This window comes from Marmota marmota, unplaced genomic scaffold (assembly GCF_001458135.2).
Source record: "Marmota marmota marmota unplaced genomic scaffold, marMar, whole genome shotgun sequence".
NCBI classification, from domain to species: Eukaryota; Metazoa; Chordata; class Mammalia; order Rodentia; family Sciuridae; genus Marmota; species Marmota marmota.
In genome coordinates this window covers 5,132,356-5,150,527 of record NW_026000240.1, presented here as the reverse complement: position 1 = coordinate 5,150,527, position 18,172 = coordinate 5,132,356, and the positions used below count along the sequence as shown (strand labels likewise).

The window sequence follows — 18,172 nt, the reverse complement described above, 5'->3', positions numbered from 1 at the left end:
GAAGGGGTGGAGTGGTCCTTCACTGCCCATGGAGGGACTGAGCCTCCTTCTTTACACAGCTGAGTGAGGGTGTTAGATCTCTAACCAGAATGGAGCCAGGTTCAGGGATCTAATACAAGTTGCTAGGTACATATATACAATGTTGTGCTTCTCAGAACAATGGCCTTTTTAAAAAAAAAATTAGTTGTAGATGTACACATACCTTTATGTTATTTATTATGTGATACTAAGGATCGAACCCAGTGTCGCACACTGGCAACCGCTCTACCACTGAGCCACAATCCCAGCCTAGAACAAGGACCTTTTTGAGAAAGCCAATGAGAGTCAGTCCCCTTCCTTTAACCTTGCACCCAGCAGTCCCTGCTCAGCCCCCATACCTCACCTGCCTGAAAATCAGTATGTTTTATTTTGCATAAATATGTATAAATAAACTCTTCTGGATAAGAAAGTAATAAACAATGGTGGGAACTGGACAGGTGGGGAAAATGAAGTGGGAGTGAGACTTTTCACTGAATATCTTTTTATTTATTTTTTACTTATTGAATCATATAAAAATTACTTATTCAAAATTTAAATAATAAAAGTGTGTATTGGATTGGGGATGTAGCTCAGTAGTAGAGCATTTGTCTAGCATGTATGAGACCCTGGGTTTGATTCCAGCACTGCCAATAAATAAATAAATAAATAAAAAGCACCTGATAGATAAGCAGGGGAAAAAGATAACTTTTGTAATCCCACTTGATTGGTAGACTACCAAATAATAAAAATTTCAGGTAAAGATCAATATTTTTGTGGGAGTCTAGGAAAGAATGAACATTTTCCCTGGATTTTTAAACTTCCTCCTTCCCCTGTCTTAGATTCTACAGTTGCCCTAGATGCTTCAAAGAATTTTATTTGTTTGCTTTAAACAGTTCATCATTCTTACTGGTGAGGGATATGAAAGGGAAATTGGGTAAATTATGTCTAGGAAAGAGTCTGGAGTGGTCTTTTTAAAATCAGTATGTAATTTATAATTTGGAGACTGTCTGTGCTTGTGTGTTTTTCTGATGATCCATATGGAATTCTTTCTTCTTCACTGTGGTTGTAGACTGAATTTACTCCATTGGCGTTTTCTTCATATCTGACTCCAATAACTATAAATTGTTACATATAGGATTCTTTGCTCTTAGGTAATCAGGGCATTTGCATCTGACTGTGTGTTTCTTTAGCGTTGTTTAAAAATCTTTGTTCTGTTATTGCCCATGTGATATATTCCACATACATTCTTATCAGTAGTTGAAGTTTCTGAAATAGTGAATCTCAGAAGAGAGAGGAAGAAAGTGCAAAGTAGGAAAGAATGTAGTCCACATATAGTTTGTCACTTGAAGGCAGTTTTTTGTGTTTTGGGTTTTTTTGTTTTGTTTTGTTTGTAGTAGGAATGAATCCAGGGGCACTTAACCATTGAGCCACATTCCTAACCCCTTTTATATTTTATTTTGAGTCAGAGTCTCACTAAATTGCTTAGGGCTTTGATAAGTTGCTAAGGCTGGCCTGGAACTTGTCATCTTCTTACCTCACTCTCCTGAATCCCTGGAATTACAGTCAGGTACCACTATGCCTGGTGACCCATTGGAAGTTTAAAAAGATTTACGAGCAGATTCTAATCCTTTCATCTAAATGAGAATCATTACCTTTAGAAATTAATTGAACCAAAAGTAGATTCCCATTGCTCTAGTAATTGGGAATTTATTCCCCTGGAGAAAAATGTGGTAAAGTGACTGGTGCTTGGAAATATTTAAATGTCTTGCTGTGAGGATGAACAAGGGAGTGCTGTATAGTGTTGTATATATAGTATAGCATCTGTCTTCTAAAGATTCTGTATTATAAAAGATGGGATGGAGAAGATGAAATATCAGAATGCAAATAGATGCAATGATAGTTTTAAGCAGAGTAATTCAGGGGTGCAAACTAGACTAATTTTTGCAAGTACATCCTTAGTCCAATTTAATCTGAAAGAAAAAGGATACAAAATTGGTGACTTGAGAGCTCTAATTTTAAATTTCCCTTACTAGTCTATTTGATTGTTGATCACAACATATATTAAAGATCTTTTTTGTTTTCACTGAAGCAGTTGGACCTAGACATACTGTGGGAGCCTTCTTTCTGGTTTATCACTGTGTTGGGAATAATCTCTATAATTACTGTAGATAATTTTTGGTCAGTACAAATAGATCTTTCTGAGGTTGTCTGCTGTGTAGGCTTGTGTGCAAATCCCAGGACACAGAATTTAAGCCTTTACCTGTTTTGAAATTACCTGCAATGAAATCAGTCAAATCATAGTGCTGATAAAGGAAGGAAAAGACAGTACCCAGATTAAGTATCCTCATTAGGATATCCTCCGCATTCAGGAGTCAGAATTTTGATATATGGTGTGTTTTCTGAGTGAATGAATAACTTAAAGATATTACTAAAGTGTTTTAAGGTCTTGAATTCTAAATACTCTTTAGAATGCTAAAAATAATTGCTACATTTATCTTCTAGCATGTAATTTTGTGTTTGAGGTACATTGAATTTGAGGACCCACATGAATCAGCATTCCTATTATAAATGGACACAATACCTTTATTTTATTGTGGTGCTGAGGATTGAACCCAGTGCCTCACGCGTTAGGCAAGTGCTCTACCTGAGCCCCATTTACCTGAGCCCTAATCCCAACCCCTATATTGTTAATGTTAAGATTCAGCATAAGTTTCTTCTAGATTAATAACTGCCTCTTAGGGAGATACTGAGGAGTTTATTAAAATATGTAGCAATGATTTTGTGTGTGTGTGTGTGTGTGTGTGTGTGTGTGTGTGTGTGTGTCTAAATTCAGGCTGAAGAGATTTAGGATGAGTGTAGCTTTTTTTTTTTTTATTGTAAATTTGCTTTAGTGTTCCATAGTAATTTATAAATTAAATTATTTTGACTTCCCGGGCTGGGGTTGTGGCTTAGTGGTGGAGTGCTTGCCTAGCACAAGTGAGGCACTGGGTTCGATCCTCAGCACCACATAAAAATAAATAAAAAAAATAAAGACATTGTGTTTACCCACAACTAAAAAAAAAAATTATTTTGACTTTCTAACTTTGTTCTGATTTTAGCGATGTTAATTGTTATTGTAAACTGACAACTCATGTATGCATAAACTTTATCACAATGGCTTATATTACCTGTATTCCTTTAAGGATCAGCCTTGAAACAGTATTAATTACACTAATGTTATCCTAGAAGTAATTTACGTATGGTACTTTAGAAAAACATTGAGTCCTCTGATAACAGCAGTAGAAATGCTGGCCTGTAAATCAAGTTACCTGAGTCTTCTCTGCCAGTACAATAATTAACTTCATGACCATTGGAGGTGACTTTATCTTCTTGGATCTCATCTTCCTATTCTGCAGGAGGAAGGTTTTAGACTGCATGAGTCAGGACTGCTTCAGTACCAATGCTGTCAGCTTCTCTGATTCTAAAAGTATAGTAGCTACTATAAAGCAGAAGTAATCAACTTGCTTTATTTCTTGCCTTCTTTATTTCCTATAGACTTGTTAACACCTTGGAAAGTACAGAACTGCTGAAGCTCAACAGAAATTTTTGATTTATTTAGTGGCATAATATCAATGCTAAGATGCAGTGCTTGATTTCTTTCAAAGAAATAAAAACATTTTTCCTTTTTCCATATCCATTCATTGTTAAAGAATTAGGATAATATGTATAAATAAAATTAAAATTGTTCCCCAATTTTGCCTGATAATAGACATTTATGTTGATATATATAAAGTATACATGAGCATATATGTATCTGTTATAATATTTTGTCCTTTTCCACTCCATATTAGTAAGAGAATGTTTCCTAATTATTTTAAACATTTTAATGATATTATTCTAGTGTATTTTGTGACAATTGTGTAATCCTTACTTTAAAAAAAATTCTTTCCTTTTGTTTTCAAAACAAAATATTGATACCCTAGCATCCCCATAGGTGAATAGTGATGTTTTTAAAATTTTTATTTAAACTTCTTACCTGTATTCCCCCTTTCCCTGGCTCTGCCAAACTCCTTCTGCCTTCTTCTCTGCCTCTATTCCCCATTCCTTCCACCTGTTCCCACTCTGTCCCCACCTTCCCCTGATCTCTGCCCTCACCTGCTTTTTGTTTGTTTCTTCTCTCTGGGCTCTTTCCCTGCAGCCCTGCTGTTCTTTGACAAATAAAAACAAAACCAAAAAAAAACTTTGATTATGTTCCCTCCTAATTTTTTGAAAAAGTAAACTACATGTGTTGTCCCATTCCCTTACCCTCTGTTTTTTTATTCCACCATGATCTCTTCTCTGTCCCCATAATACTCAGACACCAACCATTAAGCTCACCAGTATCCTGATTGCCACACTCTGCATCTAATCTCAAGGTCCTTGTGTGTCTTCTCTGCCTTATCTCATTTATCATCTAGTTTCTCCTTTTAAAAATAACTCATTTAATTTCAAAGAAAAATGTTTACTTTAGAAAACCTAGAAGTAGCTGGGGATGTAGTTCAGTGGTAGACTACTTGCCTACCATATAGTAGGCCCTGGGTTCAATCCCCAGTACCACAAAGAAAACAGAAGCAAGTAAAACAAATCAGTCTTATTAATTCCATGTATTACATTCTTCTTGACAAGCTCTCATCCCTTCATTTCCATGCAGCCATTTTCTTCACTGTTGTTTTTTCTTTCTCTTCCTTTTCCTGTTTGTTCTATAAACTTTCTTCTTCCACTTGTCCTTTAAACACACACACACACACACACAGTCTCCTTCTCTCTGACTTTCTTTGTTGCTTTCCTCTCTCTCTTCAGTATTCTGTTGTTGGTTTGATAGTCTTTTAACTATACCTTCTCTTTGGACAATGGTTTTTTTTAAAAGTTAACGTATATACATGCATGCATACATACATATATAACAATAAAACATACTATAATTTTTTTGTTTGTGCTGGCGATTGAACTCAGGGACCTGCAAATAATAAGCATATTCTTTATCTCTGGGCTATACCCTCAGTCCCTATGCATGACAAATTTGAAAGCCTACAGAAGTTGATATGTAATTTTCATAAAAAGTAATTCTCTTCCCATTTCTTTTCCTCAGTGTCAACCACTGGTTTATACCACTAGAGAAATTATGTGTTAATATTTATGTATTTATATATTTACTTATTCTTCTAAATTTTTGTTGTATAGATGGTGGTAGTATTAGTATTAGTACTATTCTGATCTTTTCATCTCAGTACAGAGATGTCTATTCTGTTCTTTTTAGTGGCCACATGGCATTTTTTCCCTTTTTATTTGCCTTTCCCCCATGCTGCACAACATCCTATTTTGAAAAAATTCAAACTTACATAAAAGTTTGAAAAACAATGCAGTTAACATCTATTGTATATACCTACCTTTCTTTTCTTCTGAATTATTTAAAAGTGAAATTGTAGATATCATTATAGTTTATTCCAAAATTATTCAGTACGTAGATCTTAAGAGCTAAGATATTTTCTTACATAATTACATACCCTTTTGACAATAAAGGAATTTAAGATCGGTGCAGTTTTACTAGTAGAAAATCTCTCCATAGTTGCTGCCAAAATGTCCTTTGTACTATTTTTTTTTTCTCTTTCTCTTTCTGTCCAGTTGAGGAGCCAGTCAAGAATTAAGACTTGTACTTAGTTAGGCCTCTCCTTTAACTACTATTTAAGTAGATGGCTACCAAACTAGATTTCCAAACTTTTTCCTGAAGCAGACTTAAATATCTGCTAATTGCTATTATTTGGATGTCCCTCTTGTAGTTCCAAAATAGCATGTTGAAAATGAGCTCAATATTTTCTGCTCCCAAATTACTTTCTCTCTATATTCCCAACTTAATGCATGATAGCATTCATTTATTGCCTAAACAAGAAACACTGGAGTCATCCACCCTCCTCTTTAAGACTGTGCAGTTCCCTTTGCCTACAGTTCTTTTCCTGCCTTGTCTACCTGTTCAGTGTACATTACCCAGGTTAAACTCTATTTCCTGTGGAAAGGTTTCCCTGACCCTTTTCTTCTCCAGGCAGAATGAGACGCATCTCCAGTGGACTCTCCCAGCCTCTCATGTGTGCATGCATTACATCGGTTAGCACTTTGAGAAGAAACTGTTGATTTATGATTTAAGCCCTGCTTTTTTTTCCCCCATGGTGGTGGGGATTAAACCCAAGACCTCATGCATGATAGACAAGTGCTCTAACAATGAGTTGCATCCCCAACCTTTTATCTGCCATCTTAATCAAGAGTGTGAGCACCTTAAATCAACATGGTCTTTATTGTTTTCTGTCCTAGGTCTAGTAACACAGTACCTGGCTTATAAGTGCTTAGTGAATATTTATTTATTGAGGGGAAGAATGTGTTCATAAAAAGAATGTGTTTTCAAAGAACAATTCAATTTGGCCTACATTTATTGAATTCCTACTGTTTGTGCCCAGTTTTATGCAAATAGTCAGATTTATTTTCTGCCTTCAGAAAGATTAGTGTCTGATTGAGAAGATAAGGTCAGTACACAAGAGGTCTAAATAATACTAAAAAATAATGTGATTATCAGAAAAGCTATGCAGACAATAACTCCAGGGAGAGAAGTTAGGGAATCTTTTTAAGTACGTATTGTATGCCAGCTGCTTTTCTTTGTTTTTTGAAATATTTCCTCAAAAGAGAAAATTAAAGTTAAATAAATGGTCTAAAATAATGCAGCTTATAAAGAAAGATTTGAACACAGGTCTGACTCCAGAAACATGTGTTTATGTGTTCCAAAGACAAGAGAGTTTTAAAATGACAGTGTAAATTTAGAGGAAAAATAATATCCAGTTATAGGACACTAATTAAATTATGGTCTCTCCCTATAGTGAAAGGTTATGCAATCATTTCACATTCTGTGTTTGAGGAATATTTAATATGTTGGGAAATTGTTTATGGTATAATGTGAAGTACTAAAAAGCAGTGTATGAAAGTATCATTACACACACTCACACACAGAAAAGGTCAGAAGGAAATACCTGCAAGGTTTAATAGTAATTCTCCCAGAACTATATTTATGGACTGTATGAATTTCTTCTTTGGGTAATCTATATTTTCCACATTCTCTACAATGAGCATGAACTTTTATAATTAGGAAAAAGATCATTTAGAAAATAAAGGACTAAAAAATATTAAGCAGAACTTTTTTTAAATCTTAGAATTATTAAAGTAGAAAGGTTTCATGTTGACCTTCCTTGCCTCTGGGGTAGTACTGTCCTAAGCATCCAAGAGATATTAATGGTTCTTTTTAAATCTATCTATCTATCTGTCTATCTATCTATCTATTTATTTTTTATGTGGTGCTGAGGATCAAACCCAGTGCCTCACACTTGCAAGGCAAGCTCTCTGCTGCTGAGCTACAGCCCCAGCACTTTAATAGTACTTGTTTTAAGATCTTCTCCTTAGGATAAGTCACTCTCCCCCTGCCTTACAGACAGCTGTGTGGCCCAATAACCAATTCAAAAGGAATTTTCTCTTTTATACTGTCTTATGAAGACATAGTCATGAGAGACCCTCCTGTGTCTTGTGGGATTTTTCATTGTATAAAGACATTTTTTCTAAAACAAAAAATGGCTAAATTTAATGTTCCTGTATGGAAGAAAAACAGACTATACCTGGCTAGACTTTTTATGTTTTACTTCGTAAATACTTTGAAAGAAATTAATGCATGTAGATATTTAAGAGGGTCCAAAATAAATAGGAAACCCTGGGTGATTACATGTTTCCATTCATTTTCTTTTCCAAGAAATATTTCACACATGATCTGTTTTTCCTCTGGTTCGCTGTTTTCCAGCGTAGCATACATGACTGACTAGTCCTGACTTTTCTCATTGGGATTTAGCACACTCTAGTGGACAGTAGCTTTTCAGCTTTCACATTTTTTTTTTTAATCATGTCAAATTATTTTATTGAACACATATGCTTACTAGGTTGTAAAGTTTGTCAGTTTTTATTTGAGTCAAGTAGTGACCCTCATGAGCAGAAATAACTTGTCAGCTGCTGGGGTATTGTGCATTTTAAGCAGATTCTTGAACAGGAAGAACAGAAAGAGGCTTGTTGCTTTTTGAGGGAACTTTTCTCCAGTGGTTTTCACCTTCTCTTGAGTGAAATGAAATGGATCAGGGAGGCCAAGAGACAGAGAACATTTGTAGTCCTCTTTGGTTTCCCATTCCTTGGGTCTTGTGATATATTTTACTTTTGTATTTTAGAATTCTTGAGGCTTTTTTTTGGTGGGGGGGGGGCAGAGTGGAACCCAGGCATACTCAGCCACTGAGCCACATCCCCAGCCCTTTTAAATTTTTTTTTTTTTTAATATTGAGGCAGGGTCTCACTAAGTTGCTTAGGGTCTTGCTAGTTGCTGAGGTTGGCCTTGAACTCACCACCAGCCCCTGGAATTTCTGGGATTACAAATTTGTGCCACCGCATTTGGCTCTTGAGACTTTTATGTACCACTTTGTAATATTTTTGACTGTGAATAAACATTGTCATATCCTAGCTTGGAGGATTTTTTTTTCATTGGGAGCACTGAGGATCGAATCCAGGGGTGCTTTACCACTGAGGGACATCCTGTCCTTTTTATTTTGAGATAGTGTCTCTTTTTGTTGCTGAGGGCCTCTCTGTGATGCTAAAGCTGACCTCAAACTAAGATCCTCCTACCTCAGCCTCCTGAGTTGTTGGGATTACAGGCATGTGCCACAGTGCCTAGCTCTAGAGGATTATTTTTGGAAATAGGTTTACACCAGGAAAAAAAGTAATCTTTCATTTTGTGTTTTACAGAGTGATGGTGAGGATTTTAATTACATCATTGCATTTTTTCTTGGAACAGCAGCTTGCCTTTACCAGGTAGGTTCTCTCCTATTTTTAAGAAATTGCTTGGCCTTTATTGTCTAATAATTGCTTGTGTGTTTTAAATAAAAAATAATTTCTGAATTCTTGGCCTCTCTTTTAATTTAAACCTGTTACCTTTGTGACCTCTATCTCCATTTTGAGTGGACATAGATCTCACTGAATTTAATGTAGACCTTCTTACTGTGTTGGGGTTTCAGAGGTGGTATGAATCTTCCTGTGGCAGGAAAGGCTACTTCAAGATTTTCTGGTGATTAGTTATTCAGTTTCCAGTCTCTATATATACTCCAGGCTGAGGATTTTATACTTTAGGGAAAGTTTTTGAGTAGGGAGTGACATAGAAAAAACAGAATTCGGGGATTTTTAAATTTAGCAGTGATGAATAAGATGTATTATAAGAGTAGAAAAACTGAAGGCAAGGAAATCAGTTGGGATGTGATCCTGTTATTATAGGCAGAAAATAAGGAGGATCTAAACTGTGGTAATGACAGTAAGGTTAGGAAAATACTGTCATGGAAAAGGAAGATCCACTAGGACTTGAAGACCAAATAGAGAAGAGATTTAGAGAGGGAAAAGCTTTTATACCTGAATGATATAGAGATTCTTCCAAGGCCAGAGAAAGAGCAAATTTGTAGGGAAGGGTTGAATAACCATGCCAGTGACCCAAACTCAGAAATATTTTTTTGTTACAACATGTTAGAGCAAGCAATACCTCTTGACCTAACATTTATTAGAACACTTCCTCTGATTTATAAAGAAAAAAGGACTCAGAACCACAAATATGAGGCTATCTGAAATTCTATAGATGTTTTTAGGGAAATATTTTAATGAAAATATGTATTTGAATTTTATATAAATACATACTAGAAATTTTAGTTTAATTCTTCTCATTTTTAAAAATAAATCTCTTAATATTTCCTAGCTATTCAATTCAGGATTTTTCTGTCAATTTTGATAAGTATCAGTATGAATGATACTTCATGCAGGTAATGTGAAAACTTGTCTTTGGTAGTGTCACATAGTGCTTTAATTTTATGAACTATTCTTGTATAGATTTTATTCTTTCAGCTCAGTAGTCCTGTCTTACAAAGGATATTATCTCACTTTTGAAAATTATAAAACTGAGGCAGTTTCAGTGCTATTCCAGAAAGTGGAAAAATCAGGATTTAACTGTTTTCAGATTTTATATGTCAGGTTATTTCCACTATATCAAGCTGTCTTTAATCTAAAACAAATCCTAATTTGTATAATTTTTATAATGTTATATAGTTATAATTTTATAACAGATGTGCATGATTTCATTTGATTCTAAAACAATATGAGGTATTAACTTTAAAATAATTTCATGAATAGTCATTCTTCTAGAATATAAGCTTTGCCTTGTTAAAATAATTTTAAATGCATAATAATAGTGGCAGAATACAATGAACTCTTACATTTCACTAAATCCCTTATCCTCACTGTACCATTAAATCCTCATAGAAAGCCCCACATTGAGCCTATTGTCATCACCATCTTTCACTGAGGTCTCAACAGTTCTCATAGCTAGTTAGTGATTTGAACCTTTATCTGTGTAACTGTAGAACCAGTGCTCTCTATGGTGGGCATACCTCTTGTATTTCTCAGAACAGTTTTAAGAGTTGCCTCAGGGTGGAACAGTATCACTCAGGTATTCTTTTACTTGAGAGAAGTAAATAAATTCATATTTTAAGGAAAAAAAATGCAAAAAATTTTTCTTTATACAGGCAGGCATGAAACTGCCTGTTTTTTAAATATGCTAAGCTCAGTAGTTATAACACTGTTTTCTTTTTTATTTCTTTTTTAATTTTTTTATTATTAGTTGTTCAAAACATCACATAGCTCTTGACATATCATATTTCATACATTTGATTCAAGTGGGTTATAAACTCCCATTTTTACCCCGTATACAGATTGTAGAATCACATCAGTTATATATCCACGTTTTTACATACTGCCATACTAGTGACTGTTGTATTCTGCTGCCTTTCCTGTCCTCTACTATCCCCCCTCCCCTCCCCTACCCTCCCATCTTCTCTCTCTACCCCATCTACTGTAGTTCATTTCTCTCCCTTGTTTTTTTTCCCTTTCCCCTCACTTCCTCTTATATGTAATTTTGTATAACGATGGGGGTCTCCTTCCATTTCCATGCGATTTCCCTTCTCTCTCCCTTTCCCTCCCACCTCTCGTCCCTGTTTAATGTTAATCTTCTTCTCATGCTCTTCCTCCCTGCTCTGTTCTTAGTTGCTGTCCTTATATCAAAGAAGACATTTGGCATTTGTTTTTTAGGGATTGGCTAGCTTCACTTAGCATAATCTACTCTAGTGCCATCCATTTCCCTGCAAATGCCATGATTTTGTCATTTTTTAGTGCTGAGTAATACTCCATTGTGTATAAATGCCACATTTTTTTAATCCATTCATCTATTGAAGGGCCTCTAGGTTGGTTCCACAGTCTAGCTATTGTGAATTGTGCTGCTATGAACATCAATGTAGCAGTATCCCTATAGTACGCTCTTTTAAGGTCTTTAGGGAATAGTCCGAGAAGGGGAATAGCTGGGTCAAATGGTGGTTCCATTCCCAGCTTTCCAAGGAATCTCCATACTGCTTTCCAAATTGGCCGTACCAATTTGCAGTCCCACCAGCAATGTACAAGTGTACCCTTTTCCTCACATCCTCGCCAGCACTTGTTGTTGTATAACACTGTTTTCTGAAGTTATATTTTGCCATATAAAATGTTTTATCTCCAATTGTCAGGATGTGTTTTAATAAATTAGGTCAGACTTGAATGGCTATACCTACATGGATTTTTACCTTTTTCTACAGGATGCAGATGCTTATGGAAGCACAGAGCTTAACTAGGACTAATTTTCCTCCCTTGGAGTGCTGGGGATGGAACCCAGGTCCTTGCACAGACTAGGCAAACACTTTACCTCTGAGCTACCCCCCTTAACCCTTAGGACTAATCTTGATAAGGAATATTTCAACTAGGAGAACAGGTCAGTGGAGAAACTAGAGACTATTACTTTTCCTTCAGAGTTTTATTTTAAAAACTTGTAAGTTAACAAAACAGTGGAAGAAAAGACTGCTACTTCTGTTAACATTTTGCAACACTTCTTACTCTCACTTTCTCTTTATATATGTGTGTGTATAGTATGTATATAATTGTTTAAAAAGTAAGCTTTAGACAAGTGTAAGCTTTTTCTTATTAAGCTTTTTATTCTGAGGCAATTATAGATTCACATAGAGCTGTAGAAGACATCCTATATATCCTTTACCTAATTTCCCCAATGATACCATTTTGCAAAACTGTAATGCAGTACACAACTGGAATACTGATATTGATGCAGTCAAGACAGAACATTCCTGTCAGACAAGGATACCTCACGTTGTCTTAAGTATGTTTTATAGATGGAGCCGTATGATTTGTAATTGTCCTAGTCAGGCTGCTATAATAAAATACCATAGACTGGGTGGCTTAAACAATAGACACTTATTTCTTACAGTCCTGGAAGGTAGGAAGGCCAAGATCATATGCTGACAGATGAAGTACAGGCACCCTTCCTGGCTTATAGAATGCTGCCTTCTTGCTATATCATCTCATGGCAGAGAGAGAAAGCCCTTTTCTAATAAGGTTACTGTTCTCATTAGGGGAGCTTCACTTTCATGATCTCATCTAAACCTACTTCCCAAGTGCTTTACTTCCTGATTCCATCACATTGGAGATTAGGCTTCAATATAAATATCTGCGGGGGAGGTGCACAATTCATTTCATAATGGTAACCTTTTGTGTTGGTATTTTTTTACTCATCATATTTCTCTGGAGAATCATCAGGTTCTTCGCATAATCAATGGTCTGTTCCTTTCAATTGCCAAATAGTATTCCATGGATATGCCACCATATTTTTCGTTATTCACCCATTGAAAGATAGCTGGTGCTTCTAATTTTGGGCTATTATAAATAAAGCTGCTAGAAACATTCACGTACACATTTTTGTTTGAACATAAGCTTTTATTTCTCTGGGATAAAGACCCAGGAGTACAGTTGTTAGATCATGTGGTCATTTTATTGAGAAACCAACAAACTGTTTTTCCAGAGTGCCTGTACTGTTTCACATTCCTAACACAACATGTGATCGGTTGGTTTTTCTGCAGCCTCACAGCCTTTGCTGTGACACTATGTTTAAATAATTCTAAAATTATTCTAAAGAAAAAAAATTCAGCCTTCTATTCCACAATGAAAATAATTTAGATAAAATCCTGGATACAATTTCACAGAGACCTTTCCTTAAAACTCTGTGATCATATATAATTTCTATATTTTCCAGGTTGTGAATTTTAGACATCTTCTAAAAAATAGTTCATTCAGTCAACAGATTATATTGAGTGCTTATGACATGCTAGGCGCTGTTCTGGCCCCTGGAGTGAACAAAACAGTTAAAATTTTCCCTCTCATAAAACTTAGATTTTATTGGAAGGCCATAGATGACAAACAAAATAAGCATTTTTTCAAGTGTGTTCATAGTATGTTGTGAAGAAAATTAAGACAGGAAAGTGGGAATGCCTGGATTGGTAGGGGGCACGGGGGAGCACTTTCTTTACTGTCTCATCTAAACAGCACTCATTGTCATTCTCTATTCCTTCTTCTGCTTTATCATTTTATCTTCTTCAACATGTAATTATTTGGTACCATATATCAAAAATATGTATAAAATCCTCCCCCACTAAAATGTAAGCTCTGTGTGAACAAGGGCTTTCTTTGGTTTACTCACAACTGAAGAGCAATGCCTGGCTTGTAGCAGGCCTTAGTTAATATCCTTTGAATGAGTCTTCCCTCAGATGATCGCCCAGATCCTGTACCTGGCATAATTCCTTGCACTCAATGGGGAACCAGTAAAATTTGTTGATTTCATTAACACTCAGATTCAGGTTATCGAAGAATGCATTTTACTGAATGGCATGTGTGAGCTTTTTGTACTTTTCAGAATGAGAATGGAACCCCTTGAGGCCTTGAGGATGCATGTTGGTTACCTATCACCTTGGGAAATTTGCCCAGCCTGTTTGCAAGGGAATCATTCAATTGTGCTTCCATTTAAAATATGAGACAAAATGTGTTTCTTTTGAAAAATGAAAGACATAAAAGGAAAAATCTATTTCTCTTTCAAGCTTTGGAACTTTCATAGCTGAATATCTTAGCTACATTACATTATCTTATCCTTCAATGAAAAATACCCATATTCTGTTCTCATATTTTACTCTCTGATCCGTTACAGACTTATATTAGAAACATGGATTTCTTTTCTTGTAGCCCTAATCATCTTTCATTTTTATATTTTGAACAGTGTTATTTACTTGTCTACTACACCGGCTGGCGGAATGTCAAGTCTTTTTTGACTCTTGGTTTAATCTGTCTATGCAATATGTATCTCTATGAACTGCGCAACCTCTGGCAGCTTTTCTTCCATGTGACTGTGGGAGCCTTTGTGACACTGCAGATCTGGCTGAGGCAAGCCCAGGGCAAGGCTCCTGATTATGATGTCTGACACCACCTATCAGAAGTATTGCTTTGGCTTCAGGGAGAAAGGAGAGGACATTTCTTAACTGCCACTGTGATGAAGAAATTAGTCACCACAAATGGGAAGCTTTGCTTTCTTTCTCTCCTACTTTTTTTTTTTTTGAAAATCAGCATGGCATGCCTGTGAGCATGCAAGACCTGCCAGGAAAACTCTCAGAAGATTGGGAGTGATGTTACCATGAGGAGGAGACTTGTCTCCTCAGGGCCGTAACAGTGGAAAAAGCAGTCAGATGCCACTGGAAGACCTGGGCTGTAGTCCTGATCCTCGCCAGAGAGTTCCGTCAAAACATAGGCATGGGACTTGCTCTGAGGACCAAACAGAAACTCCACAACCTAAGCTTGCCTTTGTGAGGCACAAGTATAGACCAAACAAAAAGATGCTGCATAAATGGGAATATGTATGTTTTAAAACAAATGACTGTGCTCAATACCAGATTATTTGCACATTTATAGTACCAAGAGTTTATGAAGTCCAGGATGGTGTGGAATTGGTTCTTTTCTATTTTTGCCTGAGTCCTAACTCTGAAAATCACCTGATGTAGGAGAAGGCTGTGGTGAGCTCATCTCTGGAACATTACAAGTATTGAAAATACAGTGACGTATGTTTCCTTTCTAGACCATGTTTGTCATTTCTTTTGAAATCATTTCTTAAAAATATGATTCATTAGATTAGTACATATTTATCTCTTAAATTTTAAAATAGTTTAAAAATCAATGAATCATACCCCACATGGAAAACCAGTATCAGTTTGCCGTGTATAGAAGGTAAAAAAGATAAATAAAATTAACACAAAAAGTTATTCAGTTCTAGGTAGAACTAATGCCTGCCAAGTTTCTGAATCTTAAAGGCCTTTTTTTTTTTTTTTTTGTGGCAGAGAGAGAGAGAGAGAAAGATTACCCAGCAGCAGAATGAGGTTGTCTTTGTGGAATAATTAGAGGATAAAAGAAAATTGTAAAGGGAAGACATGCTCACTATGATTAAGCATTATTTAATTCTGCTTTGTGCGCCACCAGTGGTACGGTCCTGCACTATGGAAATATTGGACAGTACTAATCAGAATCAGAATCAGCATCAGTACTTTCCTAGCAACATATCTTGCTATTTTATTGTTTTGGGGTGAGGGGTGAACAGCTAGTATCTGGGAGAATTTAAGTTACTTTCTGATATCATTAGAAAGATTTTTCAAGCCATTGTGAATTAATATAGGAAGCCCAGATTGATTCCTTTAGCAAAATCTACAACTGTTTTATTAGTCAACTCCATGAGTGATTAATTTTCCTTTGTTTTTAAAGAAAAGTTCTCAAACAAGGAATTCATAGGATACTGAAATTTCATATCATTCCCCAAAGCAGTGGACCCCAGTACATGTAATTCGTGTTACTGAGCATATTTATTAGGTAGAAGAAATAGTCCAGAGGGTAAAGTCATTGGATCCTTTGTTTGCCTGAACCAGTGTATGTGGATTTGACTAGAACTATGAGATCTTAATTAGAACCTTTGCCCGCCCCCTCCTTTAAGGAGAATGAGATAAAGGATGACAAAAAGCTTATGGTGTCAGGGATTTATTTAAAACAAGAAACTCCAATTCACTCCAGTTTGCTGCCTCTTAACAAGACTGCACAGAAATTATGTATATTCTGAGAGAGATGCCCCAAGGCATCATACGATCCTAAATCATCAAAACAACATTGAATTATGTTTGGCATGTTATACTTACTAAGCCAAGAAAGTAAAGTGGTTCAATTTAGAAAGGATTTCCAAACTAATGATTGAAATAAAGAGTTTTCTTGTAAATGGTCAATTAAACAGGAAGTTGGAACGTCCTGGTTAATTGTGATTCTGCTGTGTGTTGGTATTTTGTAGCTCTCTTTGGTTCAGGAGCTACCTCCTTTCTATGGAATTGATAAGTTATATAAGTTTGGTATTTGGATCTTTCAGCAAGGACACTTGAAAACTCCACACCAGCTCTTTTTAAAGGCTAAATTTGTTTTTGTTTTTCACTAATATTTTGGATAAGAGGATGTTTATATCTTAATGTAAAAAAAATTGAAACAGGTATAAATAATGTTTTATGTCTATAAATGCTTTCTTTCATTATTTGGTGCCTGCATCTCGAGTGGTTACAGAGCTTCCCTGCCTGCGTCATATTGCTGCCAAAGAAACTATGAGTTTGGAAGGAAATATTTTGGCCATGGGTTTTAAAGAAGTTCTTAGGCTCATGAGAAAGAATCTCTTCAGCCTGTAAGGTGTGTGAGATCATTATCTTACATTTATATTGCACTTTGACTTCTAAAAGCAAGTCTGAGTACAGAGTAGTTTTGTAGTGCAGGGGAAGTAGTAGCTACCCTCACTTGAGCAGGAGGAGCCCAAGGTGAGCAGATCCTCCTGACTTACCCATGTCACATAGCTAAGCACACAACTCTAATCTCCTAGTGTGGGCTCTTTCCACTAGTGAGACTATTGCAAGTTGCCAGGATTATATTTAAGGAATATATTGGAATTAAAGGCTTTTGGCGGGGAGGGAAGGGGGTACCAGGGATTGAATTCATGAGCACTCGACCACTGAGCCACATCCCCAGCCCTATTTTGTGTTTTATTTAGAGACAGGGTCTCACTGAGTTGCTTAGTGCCTCACTTTTGCTGAGGCTGGCTTTGAACTTGCAATCCTCCTGCCTTAGCCTCCCAAGCTGCTGGGATTACAGGTGTGCACCACCACATCTGTCAGTTGAAGCCTTTTGAAATCAGTGCATTCTTTCCTGCTGCTGATGTGTTTTATTTTAATTTTGGTGATTCTGAAATACTGCTTTTTTTTTTTTAAGAAAGAGAGAGAATTTTTTAAATATTTATTTATTTTTTAGTTGTCGGCAGACACAACATCTTTGTTTGTATGTGGTGCTGAGGATTGAACCTGGGCCGCACGCATGCCAGGCGAGCGCACTACCACTTGAGCCACATCCCCAGCCCCCTGAAATACTGCTTTTAGATTGTGCCATGAGAGCAAAGATACCCTCTTTTGTATACTAAAGTGAATGCAATATTTGCCTGCTTTTTTGGTCTGGATTTGAAATGTGTTTTTTCTGTGTGGCCTAATTCCCAAAATAATTTGAACACAACATACCAAGAAAAGACATAAAAAACTATGTTAATAAAATATGAACCAATGCGACTGGGATTGTGGCTCGGCGGTAGAGTGCTCGCCTAGCACATGCAGGGCCCTGGGTTCAATCCTCAGTACCACATAAAAATAAATGAATGGAATAAAGGTATTGTGTCCAACTAAAAAAAATTAATATTTAAAAATAGAATAAAATAAAATATGAACTGAAAGGGGAGAAAAACAAGATCAATGAAAATGGAAACAAGGGTAAAAATGTTGCTGTTACAGTATATAAAAAGTGACAGTGGAACTTCCTGAAAGTTAAGGCTAGAAGAAGGCAGATAAGTTATGCCTTGATCTATCAGCAATTCCAAATCATATCAGTTCCTTAGGTGGGACTCTGTCCTGATGAATTCTGGAAAACGTGTTCTCACTTGGGGGTCCTAAGAAGTGCCAAAATGAAGAAAATTCTTCATTATTTGCTGGTTGCTTGTTATGATTGTGCCTTGGATCCTCAGCTTGTACCTGTCTTCGAAAGCTTCCATTTCATGGTGTGTGTGTGTGTGGGG

General features: G+C 36.1%; 1 protein-coding gene across 1 annotated transcript in view; it reads left to right on the top strand.

The window, feature by feature from the left end:
• Positions 1-16,588, top strand: part of Sec22a (SEC22 homolog A, vesicle trafficking protein) — a 59,516-nt gene extending 42,928 nt beyond the window's left edge. Inside the window, exons 7-8 of the mRNA XM_015486859.2 lie at positions 8,845-8,910; positions 14,273-16,588. Of these exons, the coding sequence (XP_015342345.1) occupies positions 8,845-8,910; positions 14,273-14,473 (267 nt within the window). The 3' untranslated portion in view covers positions 14,474-16,588. The remainder of the gene's footprint in view (positions 1-8,844; positions 8,911-14,272) is intronic.
• The last annotated feature ends 1,584 nt before the right edge of the window (positions 16,589-18,172 follow it).